General features: G+C 35.0%; 2 protein-coding genes across 5 annotated transcripts in view; one reads left to right on the top strand and one right to left on the bottom strand.

The window, feature by feature from the left end:
- The window catches only part of LRRC63 (leucine rich repeat containing 63), a 47,065-nt gene extending 21,957 nt beyond the window's left edge, over positions 1-25,108 (bottom strand). For all 3 annotated transcript variants that reach the window (XM_074304709.1, XM_074304710.1, XM_074304708.1), the window contains exons 1-6: positions 24,909-25,108; positions 17,953-18,161; positions 13,029-13,667; positions 12,738-12,812; positions 11,553-11,710; positions 2,727-2,825 (exon numbers count right to left, since the gene is read on the bottom strand). In XM_074304709.1, coding sequence (XP_074160810.1) covers positions 2,727-2,825; positions 11,553-11,710; positions 12,738-12,812; positions 13,029-13,667; positions 17,953-18,043 — 1,062 coding nt within the window. In that variant the 5' untranslated portion in view covers positions 18,044-18,161; positions 24,909-25,108. The remainder of the gene's footprint in view (positions 1-2,726; positions 2,826-11,552; positions 11,711-12,737; positions 12,813-13,028; positions 13,668-17,952; positions 18,162-24,908) is intronic.
- Positions 24,875-27,133, top strand: part of LCP1 (lymphocyte cytosolic protein 1) — a 98,915-nt gene continuing 96,656 nt past the window's right edge. The window contains exon 1 of one of the 2 annotated variants that reach the window (XM_074304706.1): positions 24,875-24,982. The gene's annotated coding sequence lies outside the window, so the exon portion shown is untranslated. Of the gene's footprint in view, positions 24,983-25,252; positions 25,513-27,133 lie in introns of those variants that run through there. The other variant, XM_074304702.1, reaches the window with a different exon arrangement.

The raw sequence follows: 27,133 nt of genomic DNA, 5'->3' as shown, positions 1-27,133 counted from the left end.
TGTGGTTTTGTCCATAATCAGATCTGGGATGCAGTCCGGGCTCACAGTCCCAGGGCAAGGAGGAGTACTAACATACTAGAACTTACAGCCAGAGTAGATGGTGGACCCTTCTCACTGTTATAGGGCAGTAAAGAATGCTTGTGGTCACTCATAGACTCATAAGCCAGGAGAGTAGTAAATATACTTCCACCTTGGATCATACCACCTTGGAAGAATTGAAAACTTACACATTCCTAGAAGGATCTCTGAAAACAGCTGCACAAAATTCCTGAAGCTTGGGATATTGTACTCTATGCTCTGGAAACAGGGCCCTACTTTAACAAAGAGTTAAAAGTGGAGTTATAAACTGAGGAAATAAGCAAACAATGGGAAAAGATTCTGACCAAAGAAAGTTACCATGTGACATCAAAACACATGCATCCAAGAAAAATAAGAATTGGTTTCAGGTGATGGAAAAGCTCAAAAGTGATTTTGAAAATCAAGTAAAAGAGGTAGAGAAAAAATAAAGAAGAGAAATGATAATGATGTAAAAGGAAGTACAAAAAGTCTATGAAGAGAAGAATGCCTTAAAAAGCTAATCTGGCCAAATGGAAAAGAAAGTATAAAAGTTCACTGAGGAAAATAGCTTTTTAAAAAATTAGACTTGCATAAATGGAAGCTAATGACCTTATGAGAAATACAGAAATCCAAAAACAATAAAACAAACAAACAAACAAAAAACCCAAAAGAATGAAAAATAGGGAAAAAAGTGAAATATCTCATTGGAAAAACAACTGACTGGAAAAATAAATACAGGAGAGATCATTTGGAAACCATGATTTAAAAAAAAAAAAGTCTGGACATCATATTTCAAGAAATTATCAAGGAAAACTAACCTGATATTCTAGAACCAGAGGGTAAAAAAAGAAATAGTAAGAGTCTACTTATCATCTCCTGAAAGAAATCCCAAGATGAAATCTCCCAGAAATATCAAGGAAAACTGACCTGATATTCTAGAACCAGAGGGTAAAAAAAGAAATTCTAAGAGTCTACTTATCATCTCCTGAAAGAAATCCCAAAATGAAATCTCCCAGAAATATTATAGCCAAATTCTGGAACTCCAGGTCAAGGAGAAAATATTGCAAGCATCCAGAAAGAAATAATTCAAATATAATGGAATCACAGTCCGGATAACAAGATTTAGCAATTTATACACTAAAGGATTAGAGGGCTTGGAATATGATATTCTAAGGAGGAAAAGAACTAGGATTACAACCAAGAATCACCTACCCAGCAAAACTGAGTATAATCCTTCAGGGGAAAATGTTTATATTCAATGAAGTAGAGGACTTTCAATTTCATTTTACTTTTCTTACTATATTATCTTCCCAATTAAGGCTTATTAATAGTGCCCAGCTAAAAATTACAGCTTATGAAATTGGGTCAGGTATCCTAGAGTAGGGATGCCTCTCTCATCTAGAGGATACTGGATAATTTGGATTTGCCCATTCATATAATGAATACTAATTGAGCAACTATAATGTGTATTTGGGAAAATAAAAATGAGTAAGATATACTCTCTATTTTTTAAGGACATGGCAATATAATAAGGGGAAATAAAATAAATACCTTATAAGGAAGAATGTGATTTTATAAAAGAAAATCCAAAAAGCATGCTAAGGAGAATTAAAATGAAGAGATTATGTCCATTTGAGGGGTATTTGGAGAGATTTGTCAAGAGGCTGATATGTGATCTAGAAAGTTGAGTTTTGGGGGAGTTTTGGGGGTGCTAATTGGTGCAGTGGATATAGCACCAACCCTAAAATCAGGAGGACCTGAGTTCAAATCTGGCCTCAGACATTTAACACTTCCTAGCTGTTGTGACCCTGGGCAAATCACTTAATTCCAACTGCCTCAGCAAAAATAAATAAATAAAGAAAAGAAAATAGAGTTTTGGATTTAGATTAGGAAGATTTAAATTTGAATCCTACACCTTCAAGTATTGATTACCTGTGTGACTCTGGGCAAATTATTCAACCTTTCCCAGACTCATTTTCCTCATCTATAAAAAGGGAATGAAAGTAAGAGCACCTACTGCACAAGAATATTTGTAAAGACCAAATGATATAACATATGTGTGTTTTGTAAACTTTAAAGTTTTAATATATGTTAATTATTATTATTGTAAAGGAGATGGCCATTGACCTGGGCCCAAAAAGATCAGCAAGAATTCAATAAAAGAAAAAATGGCATTAACATATAATTTCAGGGAAGGGAACAATTTACTTCTCTCTCCACCTACTTATTCCCTAATTTTGAACCTCAGAGGAACATGAACAAATCTAATCCTCCTCCTTTTATATTACAAAATCAGACTTGAGCCTTTTCTTCTCCTGGAGACCTCTTATCAATGAGGAAGAGGTGCCCCTTCTTAATAGAATTAGCCCTTCTACCTCTGGCCTCAATCTCAATCTCCCTTCCTTGTCTCCTTCAGAAGGTTGAACCTTCTTTCCCTCTCATCTCTAATCTCTCCTTACTTATTCTTTCCTTGTTGCCTTTAAATATGTACAGGTTTTCTCCTGCTTTTCAAAACTCCTTATTATCAGTTCCATTCCCCAGTAGATGTAGATAATAAGGATACAGCACACTTTAATGAATTTCTTCCCAGTTGTGATACTAATTAACAATAGATTGCTAACAAAATATCAAAAAAATTTAACACTAATTATAATTGGAAATGGACTCACCTCTGGGGGAAAGATAGATAAATTATTGTAGGACAAGTTAAGATATACTAATTGATCTGCCAAAATACTTAAGTCTGGACATTTATTAATAAAGAAACCCTAGAAGAAATTAAAAACAAAAAGCTATCAATAACATACAATATATTAGTCAATTTTTTCCTTCACTAAAAAAAATTCTTAACTTAAAAATTTATTCACATAATATGATTCTTAGATATAACATCACTTTTAAGTTGATCAGGTGCCTTTTTAAAAAATCATCTAATTCTTTAAAATCTGTTGAAATGAAGATAACAGTTAAACCAATGTTATTGTAACATTTATTAATTTAATAAAATATTGGCATAGAACTTTACATTAAGTTTTATAGATACTTTGAGAGAAAAAAATCACCTTAGAACCAAGCAAGATCATCACTATTATGTGTTTGAAATAAACTTTTTTTTACATGTCCTTAAAATGGTATATCTATGTCTATAAACTTGTCCAACAGAGAGTTACTTATAATACATTAACATCACTTTCTTATGATGGCAGAAGGGCTAGCATAGTTCAATAAAATTATTAACTATGCCATATACAGTCAACTAAGATGGAAGGTCATAAGATAGAGTTCTGACAAAAGATGATTCACTGGAGAATAAAGGACAAACCTCTCCAGTATCCTTGTCGAGAAAACACCAGAAATAGTATCAAAATGATAAAAGATGTGATACCAGGAGATTAACTCCTTATTTCAGAAGGTGCCATTGAAGAAGAGCAAAAGACAACTATAAGTAGCTCCACTCAAATGAAAATTCAATTGTAGTTATGTCTGGTAACAAAAAGAAAATCTGATGTTGCAAGTATCAATATTGTATAGGTAATATCTATGAACTGAGATAAACTGATGTGCAGAAGAAAAGATTAAACATTGACATCTTGGGGATTAAGTGATAGATTAAATAGATAGAAATGGGCGGATTTAATTCAGGTGATCACTACATATACTTTTGTAGGCAAGAACTCCTTAGAAGATTTGGAATAGCCTTGGTTGTCATTGAAAGAGTGAGAAAAGAAGCACTGGGGTATCATCTTGAAAATGACACAATAATATCTATTCAAATCCAAGATAAATTAATTGTTCAACATCACAACAATAAAACTTTTGCTCGAGTCACTGATGCTGATGATTGCCAGAGTTGATCAGTTCTATGGAGACTTACAGCATTTTCTAGAAATAACCTTTTTAAAAATGTCACAGCCATTATAGGGGAATAGAATGCTAAACTAGGAAATCAAAAGATAATTTAAATAACAATTCCAATGACAGCTTTGGCCAAGGAGTACAAAATGAAGCAATACTAACAAATTTTTGTCAAGATAACTCACTGGTCATAACAAATATTTTTTGAAAGGCAACTCTACATAGGGTCACTACACATCACAAAAGGGTCAATATCAAAATAAGGCCAATTTTACTTTTTGTACCCCAAAAGAAGCTTTATACAGTTAAAATAAGATTTAGAAGGGCAGCTAGTTGGCACAGTGGATAGAGCACCAGCCCTGAAGTCAGGAATCCCTAAATTCAAATCTGGTCTCAGACACTTGACACTTCCTAGCTATGTGACCTTGGGCAAGTCACTTAACCCCAATTGCCTCAGCAAAAAAGAAAAAGAAAAAGAAAAGACAGAGCTGGTGATGGTTCAGATCATAAGCTTATTATTGCAAACTTCAGACTAAAATTGAAAAATGTAATGTTCTCTTTTGGGTTTTCTTGGAGGTCTTTGGGAGCAGCCTTCGTTTCAGTTCAGTAATCACCACATGAGTAGCCAGGGGTTAAAATCCAAAGTCCAAATTTTTATTATCTCTTTGCCTGGGGCCTGGGCCAGATTTCTTGAGGTCCTCCTGAATGTGTCTTGGTTTCTGTGGGAGGCAGGAGGACCAACACCATGGTCTCTGTCTTCCAGTCTGTCTCAGTCTGAGGGGTTTGTGCTTCAGCCTCCAGCCACCATAAAGATGGATGGAATGAAACTGTCTCTGACTCCATCAATCTCTCTGAATCAACCTAGCTGAGGCTTCTAGCTTATATGCTCTACACCGAGTATAAACCAATCATTATATCACTAGGAAACCATTATTTGTTGTAAGATTAAATCAATGTTAAACTAGATTTAACCATTGTCTCTATCAATTCCACTGACTTAGTACCTTGCAAGAATTCTTTGTTTCAAGTTCAGAGTTCTGGCCCATAACATCATCTGCTTTTTCTTGTTTTTTGAACAGAAGGGGTCATGCTCTCCCTGACTTCTCAAGGAGATGAGAACCCCCCAAAAGGAGGTGATCACATCTTCCCTGACTGCTCAAAAAAGGGGTAAAAACACCATAAAAGAAGGTGATCAGGGTGATTAAAAAAGGCCTATATTCTCTGCAATTGTAATCCCTTTCTCCCATCTGATTGCTTTTTTGCTGATTGACCACATCAGAGTCCTGAACTTTTAAAGGTGTAACCTCGGCTACCATTATGCCCCACCTCTCTTTTGTTTGTTATCTTGGAGCTGGGTCCCACCTCTCATTTCCCTGGGTCAATCTCCATTCTGAGGCCCACTGGAAACCTCGGTTGCATTTTGGACATCAGGTTTTAGGTCTTATTCTCTCACCCTGTCCTTATACCTACCTTGAGCTCTCACATGCCCAATTTTTTCACAATGAAAGAATTGGTGAGTGTCTAAGTCCCTTGCCAAGAGGGACACCCTGTCTTCCCACTTTCATCATAATCTGGGTATAATAGGCATTTGTGTCCACTGTGGCACAGCAACTTATCTTCTCTAAAGGAGCATCTTTGTGTAGTCCCCATATAATTCTTCCGCAAACCTCATTAGCATTTTCCTTAGCCAGTTGTCTTATCATAATTGTTATAGCTGCATTTTTCCAATGGTTCTTGTGACAGCAGTTTGCAGACGTCCCACAAAATCAGCATTTCATATGCCAGCAAGGTTAAGCTTAAGATTCTGCAAACTAGGTTTTAGCAATATGTGGATCAAGAATTTTCATAAAAGCATTCTGTTTTTCAAAGAGGCAGATAAACTAAAGACCAAATTGCAAATAATTGCTGGATTATGGAGAAAACAAAGGAGTTTCAGAAAAATATATATTACTTTATTGATTACAATAAAGCACTAAGGTGTGTGGGTCACAACAAAATGTGAGAAGTCATCAAAGAGATGGGAATACCAAATCATCTTACTTTTCTCCTGAGGAATTGTAGAGAGCTGAAACTCTTTAAAGGTGTACTTGAATCAGACAGCAGACCACTTAAGGCTAATTACCTATTCAATGTGAGATTATGGTTCTATAAGCATATACTTAGATGATATGGTAATGTAATGGCTCTCCTCACCATTGGTGCTTGCTGAATGTGTGATAGTAAGGTAATCATAGGCAAGGATTGGAGGGTTGAGGGAGAGAGGTCAGGGTCACTCAGCTGCAGGATGGGGAGGAGAGAGGCTGCAGAATCCAGATTCCATAATCCAGGACACATTTTTGGCAAGGCATGTGGCAGCTTGCCTGCCTCCTTCACTTCTCCCCCTAAAGACCAAGGACTTTACTGATCCTGACTTTGACTGATCTGGACTCTCACTGATTCTGAGGCCTTCCAGAGAGTTAGCTTGGACTTTATGTATAACCTGTATGGTGGCCAAGAAGTAATATTTAAACCTACATGGAACAGCTGATTGGTTTAAGATTCGAAATGGACAAGGATGTATCTTTTCATCTTTTTTACTTATTTATTTTTTCCTGAGGCTGGGGTTAAGTGACTTGCCCCGGGTCACACAGCTAGGAAGTGTTAAGTATCTGAGACCAGATTTGAACTTGGGTCCTCCTGAATTCAAGGCTGGAGCTCTATTCACTACACCACCTAGCCACCCCTTTTTTACTTACTTATATGCAGAGTACATTATGTGAAATTCCAGGCTGGATAAATCAAAAACCTGAACTTAGGTTGCCCAGAGAATATCAACATTCTCAGATATGCAGATGATACTACTCTGATGACAGAAAGTGCAAAATTAAGAAGCCTCTTGGTGAGGGTAAAATAGGAGAGTAAAAAGTGTAAAAGTGGGGTTTAACATTAAAAAAAAAATTTAAACTAAATAAAAACCAAAGAGCATGGCAACTGGGCTCATCATTTCCTGGCAAATGGAGAAGAAATGGAAGCAGTGTCAGATTTTATATTCTTGAGCTCAAAGATCACTTCAGACAGAGATTGAAGTCATTAAATTACAAAAAAAAAATGCTCCTTATAAGGAAAACCAAGGCAAATCTGGACAAGTATACTAAAAAAGCAAACTTAAAACCTCATTGAAAGATCTGTACAATCAAAACTATGGTTATTTTCAGTAACAATGTATGGGTGTAAGAATTGTACTATGTTTTGCAAAAGTTGTTCCTAGAGTCACCTATGATTTTGCAGCTGACTTGGAGCTAGAGAAACAAATCTATTGGAGGGAGACCACTCTAGAGGTGTGCCTGAGCAGACCACCTATTCTGGGAAGTCCAGGGGAAGATGCTTCCAAAGACCAGATACCTATCTACATGACACATCTGGGATTCAAGATGAAATGTGCTGATTAACTGAATATTTGTATTGGGTTACCAAGGTACAAGAAGAATTGCTGTTATTTGATATTGATGATTATTATATTACTTTAGTCTTTTATTTCATGGTATTTATGTCTACTGAGTTTTCTTGATGACTTTGGTGATATGTATATCTCCCCTCTAAAAAAGAATGTGGTATGTTCTCTAAGTGGCTTAATCTGTAACATGCCTTAGCTTAGACTCAGGGCCTATTTAACAAGGCTTATCTTTCTTGGTCCATGAGATTGATTCTGTATCTAAATTTATTGAACTTTATGAGATTGATGGAAACATGGGATTTATGATTTATGATACTTTTTTTCTAACCTGTCTCTTATAGCCACTAATTTGACATAATTAGCAGCAGGCATTAGAATGTTGCAATTGGGAATAAAGGTGAGATAGATGACTGAATGTGATGCTGAACTACATATATTTTGTTTTGTTGTTCAATCTCTTCCTTATATATGGGTAGCACCAAATGGGGTATTATTGAAAGTTATGTTGATTCAGTGATCCATTGTTCCTAACTCTGCTTGTATATCATTTGTTAGGGGAGGCTCTATTAGGGAAGGTAACAGTTTTCTGTCTGCAGTTTTTTGCATTACTTGTTCTTTGTCACTTACCACCTACGTATGAAGTATGTACCCCTACTTACAAATTAATATGTTTCTTGCTATCTTGGAGAGGAACTGAAATGCAAGGATGCAAATTCTTCTGCTGAGGTAGACCTATTCAATGTCTTTTAAGTTCCCAATACATGTTGGCCTTGCTTTGAAGCTATCACTGATCTTTAGTTAATGTGCCTTATTCTCTTCCCTGTCAGGAAAAAGCCCAGATCCTGTGACGTCAGAGTCTATGTTAATTCATCCATCCTGTTTCCAATAGTGAACATATTTGCCCACGCTTGTATGACTTCAAAACCCTCAGAAATCATTGGATTCTCTGAGAAATGATAAAATTGTTGCAGGACTTCAAAATCTGCAGGAATCATTGGATTTCCTAACACATAAAAAAAGACTGTTGTGGGACTTCAAAAACTTGTGGGGATCATTGGATTCCCTGACACATGAAGTAATGGACAATAGATTGGTTTTGGACTATCTTTGGCTGCTGAAGAAGGTGTATGTGTGACTGTTGTTTACATACTCTCCTTCTAGGACTTCTAGAAATCTTTTACACCACCATGTTGATTCATATTGTTTATTATATCACTACTTGCATGTACAATTCATGTTTGTTACACCACATTGAGCCTGCCCTGGCCGTGGGGAGAATCATCACTAATAGCCTGTGCGTTGTTGCTATGTGCTTGTGTAATACCCCCCATGCTGATGGGTTTGTGCATACTTGTTTCTAATAAGACCCTTCAGCCTAGAAACCCACTAACAATCCCCATTTCCCTTTGGTGCTTTTTCATCTCCCTTCCCGAGAAGTCAGGGATGGTGTGACCACCTGTGTTCTAAAACAAAAGAAAGCGGGGATGTAAAGGGCTGAACTCTTTTGAGTCAGTTCACTGAGGTTGGACAATCGAGCAGTTGGGGCTAATTATTGATTGGACAATACTCTATAGGAATGCTTGGAAAATGGTCCTTCCCACTATCCTGTGCTGGCCCAATCGTTTAGTATATACAGAGAATTGTGGGAGGGACTAGGAGGTACAGTTAGACTAGCCAGGCGGGAGAGGAAGAGGAGAGGTCTTGGAGATCCTACCCATCCATTCCCCTTGACTTCCACTGCTAAAGACCAAGAATAAAAACTTTTGCTTATCCTAACTCCGGCTGATTCTAAGGTATCCAGGGTGCTAATGCAGTCATCATACATGCTTATACAGCTAATAAGTGTTAAGTGTCCGAGGTCATATTTGAACACAGGTCCTCCTGAGATCAGGGTTGGTGCTGTTTCCTGCTCCACCTAACTGTCCCAGGACCACCCATCATGGAGTGTTCTTCATCAGAGGAGGTATTGTGTTCTACAAGCAAAGCAGAACTGAATTACCCCAAAAGAAATGTGAGATGTGCAAAATTAGAGAAACTACCCCAAATGGTCATAGCAATTTTTTGTGTCCTACCTTTGGCAGAGCATTCCAAGCTTGTATTCATCTGATAAGCCACAGTCAGACACACTGTAATTCAACTCTAACACGTTATTTTGGTCCTCTCTTTTGAGTATGAAGGACAACAACCAACCAACCAACCAGTTAGCATCTTTAAAGACATTCACAACTTTTGAGATAACCTTGATGGGAATTTAACTTTCCCAGACTATCTAGGAAGGAATTCTTTAGCTAACCCTTTGTCCAACTCCCAATCTATGGGTATCTTTAAACAGCCTTTTGAGATATTAGCATATCTTTAGGCAGGTACATTCCATCTGGCTCTTGACCCCTTCCTCTTGATTTCATGCTTTTACTTCTCTGGTTTCCCAGAAAAACTCACAAAGCTATATTTCCCCTATAAATTCTACTTGTGAGGAAGATCTTTGATAAGTTCTTTCCGGACTAAGTACACACTGAGGTACTCTTTTTTTCCCCCATATAGTACCTTCCCTTTAATGGTTCCTTTCTCCTTACTCTAGCTATCTCTGGTCAGTCTAACCTGCCAGTCAATGACTTTCTCCCACCTAATGGAATATTTCCTTTTTCCTGGTGAATTGTGAGTTCTCAGGGAACTTGCCTTTTATGCTCTCCCAACTATATATTGTATTTATCATTCCTGATGTCTATTGCATCCCTTCATTTTGTCTGTAACCTTTTTGCCTAAATAAATCTACCTTTTGCCAAAAAGAATGATCATTGTAAATTTGTCACGTTTATTTTGAGCTAGGTATTGTTAATCTGACCACATTACAGTAATCAATCTGTCAACTGATTGCTAACCTGACATACTTATAATAAACTCTTATTAATTTTCTTTTAATTTTCTTTTTTCCTGAGTTCTGCCTCATTAGTCCAAATGAAGAATTTTCCTTTCAACTCAAGTGACTTTCAACTAGAGTGATCATGTAGAGAGAAGACAGATTAAAAAATTTTTGTGACAAGAGATTTACTCTTTTATATGCTCTGTTTCCTAAATCTGAAGCAGTCTCAATATTTTAATTATGACTAGAAATAAACATCTGGACACACAGACATATTACTTGAGCTAGTGGCACCAAAGAACAGTGAATGGCAAAATTACTGAGCTCAAAGTCAAAAGATCTGAGTTTTGACACTTCTAGTGATCTCAGTTCTTTACCTGTAAAATGAATGTTGTGGTAATTGTATCATCTTCACATTTGAGCAAGAAAATAAATTTGCAAATTTTAAATGTGAGCAGTTACTCTCCAGAGGTTCAGCAGTTAGGACCACATGCTATATCACAGGAAAAGGATACAATATACATAGACTAGACACAGTATACACATACTAATAAAACAGAAAAGCAGAGAATTAACCAAGAATGCAATTTTTTTAAAAAATCATTAAATTAATTGCCAAAAGATATGAAAATTAGAAAAACTAGGCCAAAATGAAAGACTATAGCAATAGTCAACAAACATGAGACAGAAACAACAGTTCTTCCCTAGTTAAGTAGCTACCACCTTCACAATCTTAATTAGGCATTTTTTTCTTCTATTCTCTTAACTTACATTGCAAACCTCACAAAATATAGACCAGTTCAACAGATAAAAACAAGCATTCTGATCCTAGTTTACCACATCTTCCCCAAAGTATAGGAGGGGGAAATCTCCAAAAATCATCTTCACTGTATGGTCTAACTGATATTCCTATAGTAATTTCTAATAAGATGAGAAGAAATGATAGTAGTAAAGAGAGAGGTATCCAAACTTAGGCTGATCTGAGAACTGAGGGCTAAGGAAGGTTGAGGTGTATCAATTGTATCTCACAGCTAGCTTCCAACTCATAGCTGTCACCTATGCAATACTACTATTACCTCAACATATTGTATAATGGAGAGTTCATTAAAGTTACTTTAAATGAAATTACTAAATATTAAATGCACAGAACTGAAATTTAAGCTCTTATTTATTCAAACAGATGCATTAGCAAGTAATATTTTAATGTAATACTATTGGTCCATCAAAATTTAGGTGTATATTCAAAGGAAGTTTCATTTGCAAAAACAAAGTATCATCTAAAGTAGTTTAACTTTAAAGATTAAAGAAAAAAAAACTAAAAAATATGATCACTGAAAAATATTGTACCTTTAAACTAAGTGCATTTCTTCCAAATTCTTGACATTTCAAGATAGCTATTTTGGCAAGGTTTATTTTTTGATCTTCTAAAAATTGCGTTGATTCTCTATAATAACCTTCACCATACACAACAAGTTCTTTCTCAGAGTCTGTCGATTCTATAGAATCTAAAAAAAAAATATTTGTTTTAAAGGAGATCTAAATGCCAAATAATATTGAATATAAGTTTAAAGATGAGCCAGAGAGCACTCTGTAGGGATGACATCAACTGTTCATCTGGCTGAGGTCACAATATTTAAGACAACCCATTTTCCCATTTTAAAGTTGGCTTTTTTTCTCAATACTATTCATTGCTTTCACTGTACAGATGAATGTCTAGAAACAAAAATAACAAAACAGTCTATAATTGACTTACTGGACTCTTCATATATAACTCGCTATTCAAAACTCAGTCTCCTTCCTTCTTTTTTTCAATGTACTTAAAACTTAAAATATGAAATAGAAAAAACCCAAAAATATAAAAAGCATTGTCATGTGCTCAACAAAACATAAGAGATTTAAAATACGTAACAATAAATCAGATTCTAAGGTAAAAGTGTAATTTTTTTGTCTCTACAAGTCCCTCTCTTTTTACCTTTCAATGTCTTTCACCTATTAGCCCATCAACTTTGCTAAGTCTCCTGTAGAAAACTATTATCTACACAAATTCAAGAGTTAGAAAATTCAAATATATTCTTTAAAGACAACATAAAAGAAAAATTAGTAATTGAAACAGGACAATGAAAAAGATACAAACCCAAAAGGAAACTAAAGAATAATATCCTGAATAATTAACACATCATAGAAACAATAACTATTTGAGAAAAAAAGGTTACCATTGAGATGCTATATCAAAATTTGAACTGATTAAACATTAAATATAAGTACTAATATCTGATGAAGAGTTAATGCTCAGTTACACACATTATCTATGAATCCAAGTTTCAGTGGAAATTAAAATTTAAATACTAAGATTTTTCACATAGTTCTATGCTTAATGATATATGTTATTTAACACTAAAGAAAATACATATCCAAAGAAAAATATTCCTGTCCCTAGAAAGTTTGAAGATTTTGCTATTCTTCACTCCTTGCCTGTCCTTGGGTAGTTTTTCTTACCTTGTCTTATGAGAAATGTAAATATAAATAATTTACCTGGAAAACGGTTTATAGATTCTATTGGTGTGGGTTCTTTCAAGTCTGTTTTTTCCTCTTCTTTACGAAAAATATCTAGGAGGGAAAAAAAAAAAAGCTGTGTTTGTTTTTTTGGTGGGGGTTTGGGAACTTGGAGGAAATTTATATACTCCCTATGGCTGTTCCCATACTTTTTGTAAATCATCATAGACAAGGAATATTTCCTTAGAAGTATAGGGTATAGATCTTACAGAAAATTTCATAAAATTTTTGAAAAACTAAAAATTATCTATAGGATTAGATGAATTTTACCTAACAAATACTGTGAAATAGGCTTTCTTTCTAAAGTTGCTGGTAGATCATCAAATGAAAAAATTTGGTTATTCATTGTGTCATGAGGTTCTTTCAGTTTTTCATACCATTTCATTTTTTCTTTCTTAGACAGAGTTTCATGTCTATCCACAAATCTAGAGGAGCATCTTGAATCTGGTGTAGTTAAATGGTCAAGGTCAGGTTTTATGAAGCTGGATGAAGGTTCTAATTGGGGCATTCCTAATTGGGAAACTCCTAATTGGGAACTTGTTGATGTTGAGGTCTCAGAAGACATGGTTGAATCCATTAAATAGTGTCTTGTTTTACGTTGCTCACTTGACTTTTCTGAACTTCGATATTTTATCAAATCGTCACTTGGCAAATACAAAGAACCACTATCTTTAATGTTTGGAAATAGCATAAAGAACCTTGGATATTTCTTTAAAAACAGCCTTGATGCAGGATCTATAGGTCTTTTTGCATGCCATTTAAGAAAAAGGTTTTTGATATGGATCCGGGATTGCTTTCTTCTCTTTGGAAATCTTCCAAAAAAGCCATTCTTCTCTATTTCAGTTGGAATAATTTTACTGGGACAAGGTTGAAGAAGATCTTTTTGCTTGGATACTTGCTTGGTGAAAGCTAAATTGCAGAGTGGGAAGAGGGGAAAGGAAGAAAAAAAAATCGAATTATGTTTATTAATCAATATGTCTTTTGGTCAAGAAAATATAATACTAACAGATTACTGCATTAATATAGCATATATATTGAGATTTTATTCATCCATGAAATTTTGTATTTATTTGGAGACAAATTGACCCTTTCCTTTGATGAACTTATTACATAGACACACACATATGTATAAATATGAACACAAAGATCAGGGAGAAAAATTAGTTAAATATCTACGTAAGATAAAAATAGAAGAGATGTCAAAGGGCAATTAGTGATTAAGTGACAAATGAATAGTATAAATAGTAAAAGCTAAAAACTCAAAGTAATGAGAAATTTACTGTAGGGTAAACTATTAAGGAAAGTTTTATGAAGGATCTGGGTATGAAAGGAAGGGTTGGATTTGAACTAATGAAGTGGAGGTAAGGCATCTATAAATTTATCTACAATTTTCATGTGTCTGATTTTCAACTTTATAATTCTAGTCCCTCTCTTCTGACCAGACTTTTAGTTGCATATGTCTAATTACCTTCAAGACACTTCACATTTGAGATTCTGTCATTTCCTCTCAATCCTAAGTAAATATTTCTTGACAAAAATTCTAGTTATGTCTAAAATATAACTCTTTTTCCCCCTTAAAAACTAGTGTTTTTTTTTCCTTTCTGAATCCTCATTCTGTTCATAACACTATAATTCTCCCAATTCTTCAGTGGCATCCATTTCTTGCTTCCTCACAACTAATCACAAAATCTTATCAGTTTTTCTTATAATTATTAGTTTTGTCCCTTTCTCTTCATTTCCATTAATACCATCCTAGTCTATAGCTCTAATTCCCTTACTTTAAAAATTATAAAATAGCTTTATCTTCCCTCCATCCTAGAATAAGCCTAAAAATGGCAACCAAAATCATTTGCCTTATAAATTGATCATATCACTCTTCCACATTAAATTATAAATATGATCAATCCTCAACATTTATATGTTTAACTTTAACAACTTCAAGCATTTGTATGCTTTATTAATAACCTCATTTTCACTTTCATGTTGGCAACCATGCACATTTGTAGCTATACACAGAAGAGAAAAAAAAAGAGAGATAGATTCACAAGTGTGTGAAGCTGCCAGTATACTACTAGATGTTTTACTGGTCCTATCATTAATTACAGCCTCAAAGTTAAATGTCAACTTGCCTCTGCTCTGTTTTGTTCCCATATTCTATCCCTTCAGGATCTCAATTAGCTCACAAAGCAGACTTCCTGTTGGTTTATTTCAAGATAGTGCACTATCCACCTATATCCACCAGCCATGAAGGACAGAGTATCAAAGATTATGTTGAGACCTTGGGGTTTAGCATCAACTAAACTGCTAGTAGCCTCCTCTTCTTTGGATTTCATAGGGTGGCGAAGGCAGAAAGGTTTACAACAATACAATGCTTTCACACTGTTACCTGACACAGTGGAAGGTAATATTCAAGTTTTAAAATGTTTTAGTTCTAAGAAATTTGTTACATATAGCATTTATGGGATTGTAGATTCCATGGGTTATGATAAATGAATACTGTCTGAAATCAGTTTTTAAACTGAGATATCAGTATGAAAGGTCACAGAATGCTAGGGAACTACTAGAGAGAAAAAATGTTTTGTATGTTTTTGTATGTAATTTTATTTTGTGTACTTCATTTAACAGGCTATTTCATGATTATTGTGTTAGGAATTATCAGAATTAATGTTTTGTTATAAATAGTTGTTAAGCATAAAAGTATTTTCAATCTCTAGCCAAAAATTACAATTTTTGAGTCACAGGAACCTAAACCCTATTTTTCATATATATATATATATATATATATATATATATATATATATATATATATATATATATATATATATGTATATGTATATATATGTATATGCATTTTTTACTTTTGCACTGTTTTCTAGGAACATTACCCGTGTGATCTTTGAGAGTAAACTGTAGTTCCTTATCATCCTGTAGCTGCTCTCACCTTACCTATCCATTCATTTTCCACTATTTCACAACATGAAACCCTCTGTTTTAGTCAGGTTATTCTTTTTGCTGATAATTACATAGAAAAATATTCATTACTACCTACATGTTTCATAATATTTTCTTTATGTAGGAAGATGTCTTCCCCTTCTCCAGCTTTTTCATAGAAGTGGATAGTGCTTAGGTATACCAGGGAAGCAGTAACTTGACAATTCATATGCAGGTTATTCCAAATAGCTTAAATGGCATTAAAATTGCTCAAATAATTCATATATTATGTGGTGATTAGTGGGTTGGCACAAAAGAAAAACATGGTTGTGGTGAAGGATTTCAACTATTTGGATCAAAGTTGGAAATCCAAAGCATCACATTTATCTTTTATTTCTCTTACTGATAGTTTTAGATTTTAGAAAATAAGGGAACCAAGTACAGAACTGGTATTTTACACTATACTCTGACCAGTAAAGAGGAACTAATTGACATATGGAAATGATGAAAGCCTTGGGAATCAGTGATCATTTGATATCAACCAGAACACTGAGCATGGGAAAATTCTTAATTACATGCTAGACTTCAGTAAAATGTATTTCAAAGATTTGGGGCACTGATATCAATCATATTCTCTTGTACATGTACACATTGCTTCTTGTTTCCTTTTACTCACTGTCAGTCTCTTCAAATGATTAGACTACAGTGTTATCTCTATTTCTTCAACTAATTTTTCATGATCCATCCATTCCTTTAGGCCTTATAGTCTTACTTCCCATGAATATTAATAATAATAGCTTTACATATTGTGACATACCTTACAAAGATATAGAGATATCTATATAGATGAATAAGTGTATACAACATTCAAACAACCATATGCAAATGATAGATATTAATAGGGATAAATGGATATTGTAACAATTGAAAAAAGCAAATGACTGAGACACAAAGTTCCAAGCAGAAGACACAATTTATTAGTAAATTATGAATTTACCAGAAAATAGGATCTCAGCTTCCTCACAAAAAACAGTTATGGGGTTAATAGCACTTTTTAATAGCTTTGGTGAGTACAGGTTAGCATCACAAATAGAAGAAAATTGGATGGAAATTGGAAATTAAGGCTAGCCACACCCCCTCCTTCCCACCTGTGACTAAGAAATGTTCATTATTTGAATCCAGCTGCATCTGCAAGGATAGAGTTAGTGAGTCAGATATCTTTGGTTATAAAACCAGACATTCTTGAAGGATAACTTAGTTGTATAGAGACTCTAAACCAGAATGCCTTGTGTCCATCTATATCCTTCAAGTGTAACTATTTTCCTTGACACAAGAATAGAACCATGAAAAGTAGATTTCTAAACTCCATTACAGGAGAGTTAGACTTCTAAATTAAGTTCAGAGACAAAGAATCACAGCAGGCAATTGCAGGACAAAAATCAGTTAATTGTAGATATGATCAATTAAGACAGTATCAATCTATTTCAATACCTATATGTACATCTAAATATCATCATCTATGTAGGTAGCTATCATTTGTATATAGTTGTTTGTATATCATCTTCCCCATTAGACTGTAAACTCCTTGAGAGTAGTCTAAGTTTTGCCTTTCTTTGTATTCTCAGATATTGGCATAGTGCTTGATACATAGCAGGTGCTTAATAACTGCTTGAATTGCTTTAACGATCTCTTTAACTATCTCTTTTCTGAGAAAGAGATATCATAATCCCTGTGTTTAAGAGATTTATTCAAAGGGAGAGGTAAGATACAATCATTAACCCAACTTTTCTGTGAATTTCCTTGTGGTGAGAAGAAAGTCAAGATTTGATGACATCTATATTTCCTTTAATATCAAAGTTCCATAAAGCTGGAGTGGAAAAAAAGGGATGATGTGATTAAACATGCTTTAGAAAGATAAATTTGTTAGTGATATTTAGGGAAGCTTCATAGAAATCAAACTTCCAGGCCAGCTGGATGAGTGATCAAGATAGGAAGGGCCAGTGGTGTAAAGAATGACATAAAGATACATATATAGAATGTTTAGAAAACATGCTGAACCAGTTTATCTGGAGGGGAATTTGTGTTGGGATTAGGAATGAGATTAAAATTTGGAGATGTAAATTGGAATCAGACTAGGTGTCAGGAAGCATTTATTTACTTTATTCTATATTCACTTGAAGTGTATAATATGTCTATCATTGGTATTTATCTGAAACTCTTATTTTTATCGAAATTGAAGGGTTCTATGATTAATATTACGTACCTGGCTGCTTTTTTCCTTTCTTTGGATGAAGTGGTTTAAGGTTGGACTTTGGAGGCAGAGGTTTTCGAAGGAGTTTTGGTAGTGTAAGCATTTTATTTAAAATTAATTTCTGTTCTTACAGACCTCATTAAGCAGAATTGATGAGGTTCTGAAATATTGTAATTGCAATCCCAAGGCAGCTTATCAAATCTACATCTTAACACGTTTATCTGGAACAACAAAATTAAATTTATAGTGTTAAATACTTAGAATAATTTCTTTACATGAAAAAATAAATAAAAATATTTTAGAAAAAATATGCGCAATTTTACAGGATTGATAAAATTTGTGATATTTTTTCTAATATTGAATGAACTTTCTTCCCAAAACAGAAATCCTTCCTGCCTAGTACAACTTGAATTGTTAAAGGGAATGAAATAATAGAAGTATTATCTTTTAACCCCAAAGTAGTTATATCTTTCTTTTCCATTTTCCATCTTCTATTTTTTCATTTTTTTTTTTGCTTCTGTTTGACTGATTCTTGAAGTCTCATTGAGTCATTCACTTCCATTTGTTCAATTCTAATTTTTAGTGAAATATTGAAATCCTACAAAGCCTTGGCTCCTCACCCCAGCTTCTTGCCCCAGGATTCCCTGCACTCTTGACAGCTTCTACACCTGCCCGATTCAAATAGAACTTTTCTGAAGTTCTTCCAAAGTATCTTCTTATGGAAATTTGTTGTACTCCAAACATTTGTGGTTCTGTTCCTCCAAAACCAGTTCAGAGGCTTCATCTGCTATAAATTTGAGGGAAGCTCAGAGGTGGTCAGATAGATATGTGTCTGCTCTCTGCTATCTTGGCTCTTCAAACCTCTTTTACTAGTGCTCTCTAGTGTAGTTATATTTTCAAAGCCAAAAAATGGCATTGTTTAAAGTTTGCCTAAGAAAAGTTATATAAAAAAAGAATTTTGAAAATTTTTGACATTTTTGAATTGTCAAAATTTTCACAATTTTGAAAATGACCAAAAAAAATTGTCACTGGGAGCAAATGTTTTCAAGACTAATTATTTCTAAAGCCCCAAATCATTTATTAAAATCCTATTCTAAAAAAAACTCAAAATAGTTTGGAATTGAACTCTAAGGTCATGCCAGCAAGAATACAACATTTAACAAGCTTTATCAAGATATAAAGACTTTGAATACAGATAATAATAGGTTGTCTGAGGATAAAATTAGCTAAATTTGGACAGAATCATTAACAAACTGAGTGGTAATTTTTAACACACACACATATGCATGTGTGTGCTCATACATACATATATGTGTGCTCATACACACATTCATGCACACAAACATACATATGTATATGTTTATGTTTATGTGTGTGTATATATGTCACAGAAACTTTGAAAGATTATCCACTAAGTCATAGAGGGGTTGGTTGTCATCTGAGAGAGATGAAGGAAACACACCAAATGAAATCGCAGACTGTTGACATATAATTGAAGTTTTAATATCTATAAAGTTGTTTTATCATAGCAAAATGGATAGTGTTGGCTTTGTAATTAGAAAAATCCAATTTTAAATCTAGTAAGAAACTTACTAGCTATGTGACTGGTCAAGTCACTTTGCTTCAGTTCCTTCCAATATAAAATGAGCCTAATAATAGTACCTATCTCACAGGATTATTTTGAGAGAAAATTAATTATCATTTGTAAAGCGCTTAGCACAGCACCAGCACATAGTAAGTACTTAATAAGTCCTTCCTTCCATTTTTCCTTCCTATGATTCTTCCTCTTTTCTTCCTTCCCTCCCCTCCTCCCTACTTCCCTCTCTTCCTCCTTTCCTTCTTCCTTCCTTTCTCCCTTCCTCTGTTCCTTCCTCTGTCCCTCTGCTCCTTCTTTCCTTCTTTCTTGTGATTTTTTAAAAAGTAAAGTTGTTAAAGCCTTGAAAATTCTAACCTATGCATAAAAGAAACTGCTTTTACAATCTATCAAAGAAGCCCATTCTTTTTTTCCACATTTCATATGGAAAACCTGACCAGAGAAACTTGTCTTAAGTGATATGGGAACACACATCTAGATTAAAAATATCTGGGTTTGAATCTTAGCTTTGTCACTTACTACTTATGGAACTGTCTCTGCCTCTTTGAGCCTGCCTCTCTATTATCTGTTATGATATTTGACTACCTTAAAAAAAAAAACAAAACATCTGATTTTACATTTTATCAATGACAAGACCATCAGTTAAAAATGCATCACAATATTTGTGTCCTCAAATTAGAAATGTGCTTGATGGATTTGTACTTTCAGGTCCTTAGAAAATGCATTCAATGCATGGGTATATAGAGTGAGTGCATAGGAGGATTAAAGGGAGAAGTGGGAGAAGGAAAATGTGTTGTATCAAACTAATAATGCACATAATCCCTTTATTGTCATAATTTACATAAATAAAAAATTAATTGTGCTTTTGAAAATATTTTGTAGTTACTTTAAAAAGATAGGCATATATTTAGGGGAGGGGTTGGGGAAAGGAGGGGAAAATCTGAAACACAAGACTATGCAAGGGTCAGTGTTGAAAAATTATTGGTGCATATATTTTGGAAATAAAAAGCTTTAAAAATAAATAAGATATGCATACAAATATTGAATACCTGTGACTTTATTAGTCCTTGAAGAAATGTGTAAAGAGTGAAGCTCTGTCATTTATTTTTAATGCTTTACTGTAAAATTTAAAGCTGACAGCGATTTTCCTAAAGTACTGATTTTATGATATTACCCCTCCTCAATAAACGCCATTGGTTCCCTATTACCTCCAAGATCAAACAGAAACTCTTCTTTTTTGGCTTTAAAGTTCTTTACCTGGTCCCATCTATCCTTTCAATTCTTCTTCATGGAGGGAACCCTGAAACTGTCCTCCCTGACTATGGAAAGGAAGCCATGGGGGTGAACTCTGAGAAACTCTCCTCAGGGAGAAGCCCATCTCAGGAAATCAAGATAAAGTGGCTTCATTCTGTTATCTTGGTGAGACTAGTTGCACCTTCTATTGAGTTGAAAATTAGTCCAGGACCACTCCTGCTTAGCTGGCGGCTGTGACTACATTGAAGGAATCTCATTTAATTGATTTCTTATTAAAAAAGACAATTTTAAACTCATTTCTTTGCAGAATGTCTGAAGCAGGATTATGCCTTGTCAAGAAATCTCTCTCCTTGGCATAGCTGCCTGCCAGGACTCCAAGACATTCTCTTCTCATTGAAAACCTTTTGTTATTTCTCTGCCAGGACCTTGCCACAGAGGAAGTCAGTTTTCCTAGCAAAGCTGGCTTCTCAGTGCCAATAAAACTTTTTTTCTTGCTACTAATATTTCAGGTTCGTAAATTCTTTCATGTTGAACCTGCACCAATCAGAAGGGGATTCTCACATCTCAACTCTCTGCACTGCCACTAACCACATCATTCTTATAAATTATTCTCTTCATTCACTCTATGGTCTAGCCATACTTGCTTCCTTGCTCATTCTTACATAGAATATTCAATTTCCCACTTTTGCAGGTGTCTGAACTGGCTGTTTCCCATGAATTTATTCTTTTTCCTCATCTCTCCCTCTTGGAATTTCTCACTTTCTTCAAGACTCAGACAAGAGTCCTTTCCCAATTTCCTGACTAGCCAGAGCGTTCCTTATTTGTCTAAGGCTATCTTATTTGTCCTCTGCATGTGGATTGCACATATTTATAAATATATTGCCTTTCCATTGGAATGCAATCTCCTTGAGAACAAGTACTGTTTTCAGTTCTTTTTTTTAATCTTCAGCACTTATATTGCCTGAAATAAAGTAAGGACTTGATGCTTGTTCCTTGGTTTTACTACTGTTTAAAAAGATGACTTTAATCTTGTTATCATCTTCCATATTATTAAAAATTATCAATTACATTATAAATAGTTTATATTTAAATTGTAGTTGCTTTTTATTGTTATTTCTATTTTTTTGGATTTTAGTTCTTAGCATTCCTACTAAAGCAGAATTGATGAGGTTTTGAAATATTCCAATTGCAACTCCAAGGCAGCTAATCAAAACTATATCTTAACATGTTTCTCTAGAATAAAAATTAAGTATATAATTGTGTTAAGTACATCAAAGTACAATTTCTTTACATAAAAAACCCAAAATAATTCTAAAAATATCTTTAAATATATATATACAATTTCATAGGATTAGTGAAATCTCTGATAGTGAAATCTAACATTGAATGAACTTTCTCCCCAAAACAAAAATCTTTATTACCTAATACAACTTGTTAATGAAAGAAATAAAATAATAGAAGTATTATCTTTTAACCCTAAAGTTGTCATGTTTTTAAAGGCAGGAAATAGCATTAAGTCTAAAAATTTGGGGAACTGGCAAGGAGATCTTGATTTGCTGCCTTGTGTGGGTTTTAGGGTTTTTCTTTTTTTCTTTTTTTTTTTTTTGGCATTCTCCTTAGAGTGACTTTTATTTTATTCTATTTTTTATGGGATATGGAGAGAATTAAGCTTAATATTTTTGTCTCTGTTTCCCACTTTTCTGCATCAAAGTCCAATCCCTTCCCTGTCTCCCTTTGGCCTACTTTTGTTTCTTAAAAGGTACAGGATCAATAAATTGATCCAAGGGATCAGAGGCTTAGGCCACTGAAATATTTTCCTAATCACCTAAGTATGAAAAAAACAGGAGGAACTCTTCCCTGATGTCTGGAACATCATAGGGAAGAAACTTAAAAACTGGGATACTGTACTCAATTTTATCAACTCTGATGTCTTCACTGCATATCCTTGAATATAATCATGCTATGAGGAGGACAACTTGATTCAGAGAAGTTATGCATAGCTCAATCAACAATGATGTTCCTATTGTATAGCCTTTTTTCAACATAATTCCCAAGCTATGGCTAAACAAATATTTTTAACTGTTAGACCACAAGATTTTATTCTTATCTTTAAACTAAATAACCAGGAAGAGAGGGTAGCTGAGTGGCAAAGTAGATAGGAGTGCTAGCCCCCGAATCAGGAGTATTTGAGTTCAAATCTGGTCTCAGACACTTATTAACTGTGTATCCCTGGGCAACTCTGTTTGCCTCAGTTCCTCATTTGTAAAATGAGCTGGATGGCAAACCACTCTAGTATCTTTATCAATTAAAACCCCAAAGTGGGTCATTAAGAATTGAACAGAACCCAAATAGCTAAACAATAATATTGCAATCTTAGTCTTCATAAATGATCTCCCAATTTTATAACATACTTTACACAATTGCCAAAATATTATTCTTAAAGCATACAGATGATAATAGGGAGAGAACACAGAATCTGTGTTCAAATTCTATCTAAGACTATTAAAATGATCTTGGCCAAGGTATTTAACATCCTAGTGCCTGCTTCCTTATCTAAAAGAAAAGAGTGGGACTAGTTGACCTCTGAAATCTTGAGATCTATGATTCTGTTCCTTTTTTTCTTAAAAAGCTCTCTATTGCCTCTAAGAAAAAATACAAACTTCTCTGTTTGGTATTTAAAGTCCATCATAGTACAGCTTACCTTTCCAGATTTATTCATTCTACTTTAATCCCTTTCAGATAGCTAACATTCTAATCAAAACTGACCTGTTTACTTATCCTTACATGAAACATTCCATTTCCCTTCTGTTCCTAAACATAGTCAGGTTCCTCTATCTGGAATATATTCTTTCTTCTCACCATTGATTCTTAGAATCACTAGCTTCCTTCAAAATCCAGATTAAGTGTCATTTCCTTCTTTCCTTATCCCCCCTCCCCCAACTACTAGTGTCACCTTCCAAAAGTACTTTTATTTTTACTTTGTATTAATTTAATTTTGTATTAATTATAGGTATACCTCTCAAAGATTATATACTCCTTGAAGGCAAGGATTGATTTCATTTTTGTCTTTATAAACTCCCATATCTAGTGCAGTGCCTGGAACTTTGTATGTGTTTAATAAATGCTCGATTGATTAGATGTCAAGTTCATCACAGAATTTCTTGACTTTCGCTGCATGTTTTGGTGCAGAAGCTGCAAGACTCATCATTGTGGTCATTTTGTCTCACAAGCATAGAAAGATGAGATGACTCAGGGTTCCTTGCATTATGTTTTATTGCCTTTGGGGGATTATCAGACCAACTCTGCTGATCCTATTGTCCCATTAAGGTAAGCCTGAAATGTCTTTTCTGATTTCCTTCGATGAGAATATCAGTTTTGATGTAGTCTGTTTCTTTTACTAGTCAGTCAAGTTCTCAGTCACAAGACAAGGACCATAATATCATAAATCTAAATCTGGCAGGGAGCCCAGAAGTTTTCTAGACCAACTTTTCCCCCCTCTTACTTATGACCCAGCCTCCAATACATGAATGACTTGCCCAAGATGTCCTAGACAATCAGTCAATAAACATTTTATTAATGGTTTCCTATATGCCAGGCAGTGTGTTGAGTTGGAAATACTCCCCCACACTCTTCCAGTATCATCTGTATACCATTTAGAATAAAGTTAAGATAATATTAATAGGTCAAAAAAATGCAATTCTGGAATCTTCTATCTTCTGTTCTTCTAACCTATCTCTACGATGTGAAAGTGGAAGGGGACTATCAGGTCTGCGGATAGTTTTTTTTTTTTGTTTTTTTTAATTGACTTCATAGATGGCCATGTTCAAAGAATTCATCACCTACTTAGCTAGGCTGGTCCTTTAAAAGCTGACTCATCCATTGGCAAAAATACAATAGAACCTTTTTCTATTAGGTAGAAGCTGTTAAGAGCCTCCTGGTACTGTTAGAAAATACAGGATGGTCTCCAAACTAGGCTAAGGTATAAACTACTAACCGGAGGGAGTGGTAATGATGAGACTAACTTGTTTTTATGTTGCCTTAGGACTTACTATGGATGAAAGAGTCGTTGGGAGAGGGAAGGGAGAAGGGACTTGGGAAGGGATCGCAAGGGAAGGCTCACCTCTCCTAGGAACTGAATGAGTTATTGCCTTTGGATTACTCTCCGCACTATCCCCGGATGCCTCCAAGAAAGTAGTAAGTACTCCTTTTTTCTAGAAACCCACTGTGCTCAAAATCCCGGTCCCTCCAGACGTTGGTCCCAGTTTCTCCTTCTATCCCACTCTCTCTTTTATGGTTAGAATCCTGCGTCCTTGGAGACCCGGCCCTTGGCAACAGGGGGAGCCCTGCCCCCAGCTGCAGCTGCAGCGCGTGCACCTTCCAGGCAGGTCGCACGGGCTTCCGCGAGAGCCCTGCCAGGAAAACTGAGAGAAGGGCAGGGCAGGGCTGGGCAAGGTTGGGCAGGACGGGCAGGACTGCGCTCAGTGCTTGGGAGAGAGTGCGAGGAGGAGGCGCGTTCCCGGAGAGGAGGAGAGGAGCGTGCTGGCGGCTCTGCTGCTGCAGCAGCTGTGAAGAGCCGAGTGCTCACAGGGGCCCTTCACCTTCCTCCTCCCCTGAATGGGGCCAGGAGGCAGTAGGGGCAGGAGGAGACGCTAGTGCCACATGCCGCTGAATTACAGAACCCTGGTGAACACCATTCTACCTCTTATTGTGACGCTCCTTACTCGGTAACCAAGCTTAGTTCTCCTGTCGCATTCCCCCCTGTTATCTCTAGGATCTCTCCGGCGCCGGAGATTTTAGGCAGTGTGCTGCGCTTTAAATGCAACTAGTTCTGGGGTGGGTTTTTTCTTTTCTTTTAAAAATTGCTGGGATACCCCTGGGCATCTCTAAGAATAGAGGCGCAGAGGGTGAACTCCCCAAATGTGAGTCAGGCACCCGTTTTGTCTGTCGCATTCCATATGTTTTTGAAGCAAAGTATGTTGGTGTTGTCTTGGTGTCATTCTTGTCAAGTTGTTTGCTGGAGGTTTCCGGGTAGGCTTTCCCTGTGTATATATGGTCAGTGTATGTTTTATTAGTGCATGTGCGTGCTAAAGGGGAAGGTTGCAAAAAGAAAAAAAAAAAAACTTTCTTTAAATAAAAATCCCCGTTCGAAAAAGAAAAGGAAGTAATATATATGTAAACTCCTTACACTGGTAGTAGGGAAGATGGAAAATTACAAGTTTTTCTAGTTTTCTAAGAAATGGAGATGCAAGAAGTTTAATTAACAGGTGCTGAAAGATGAGGTTAATTCCCTGTAAAAGAAGGAATTTCCTTACTAAACTTCCATTGACTTCTTGGAAATTTATATAAATAGGTTTAATGAAAGGACTTATTGGCCTGATTAATGAAGATGATTTCTCTATTTCCATAAAGTTAATGTTCTCATTTCTATAAAGATAATTTCTTTAATGATAATTCCCTCAATTTCTATGGCCCATGCAAGAAATTCTGTTCAACTGTTCATCCTTTTAAGGGTTAAAGTATAAATCTGCTTCCTTCCTTGAAGGTTAGTTGCCTTCTCACTAGGCAGTCATCCAAAACCTTGGTCTGTCTGACTTTCCTTCTGTGATCTCTTCCTAAGTTATCAATCACAAAGATAGATAAGATTCCAATCTCTTTGGTTATGCTCTAGAGAATGCTTATTAGATTGGATGTTGGGGAAATAGCTGGAAATCTCAAGTGTAAACTCGAAATAATATTTCTTTGATTAGTTCATTTATAAATACATTTTTGTCAGAGGAGGGAAGGAAGAAAGGAAACATTCCTATTTAAACAGATTTTTCACCACTCCCCCCAAAGACTTAGGGCAGTTTTATTCTTTTTTTTTTTTTTTTTTAAATAATAGCCTTTTATTTTTCAAAATACATGCATCCATTGATTTCAACATCCACCCTGGCAAAATCTTGTATCCCCAATTTAAATAGATTTTTAAAAAATGACGGCCAGGATCCTGGGTATTTTGCTTTCAATGTCTTTGAAAATATATTTATTTTATCCTTAAAACTTTTATATTTCACCTAATGCTTGCCCTGTAAATTCCATTGAGAGTATAGCAGTATGGAAATGAAAGTGATGCTCTTGGTATGATTAAGAAATTCTTTGTCACTAGGGGAACAAGCCTTCCCTCCTTTATAGGTATTTTTCCTAACAGATAAATGCCCATTTTACTAAATAATACTATTGACAGGAATTTTTATGTGTTTTCCACTTGTGAATATTTTGTTCTAATATATATTTTGAGAAAGGAGAGATATTTAAGGAAAGCAAGATTTGAGGGGTAGCTTCTTAGACATATCTGTATCATAACAT

The sequence above is a fragment of the Sminthopsis crassicaudata genome, chromosome 3 (assembly GCF_048593235.1).
Source record: "Sminthopsis crassicaudata isolate SCR6 chromosome 3, ASM4859323v1, whole genome shotgun sequence".
Taxonomy (NCBI): Eukaryota; Metazoa; Chordata; class Mammalia; order Dasyuromorphia; family Dasyuridae; genus Sminthopsis; species Sminthopsis crassicaudata.
This window is presented reverse-complemented; position numbering and strand designations above follow the sequence as displayed.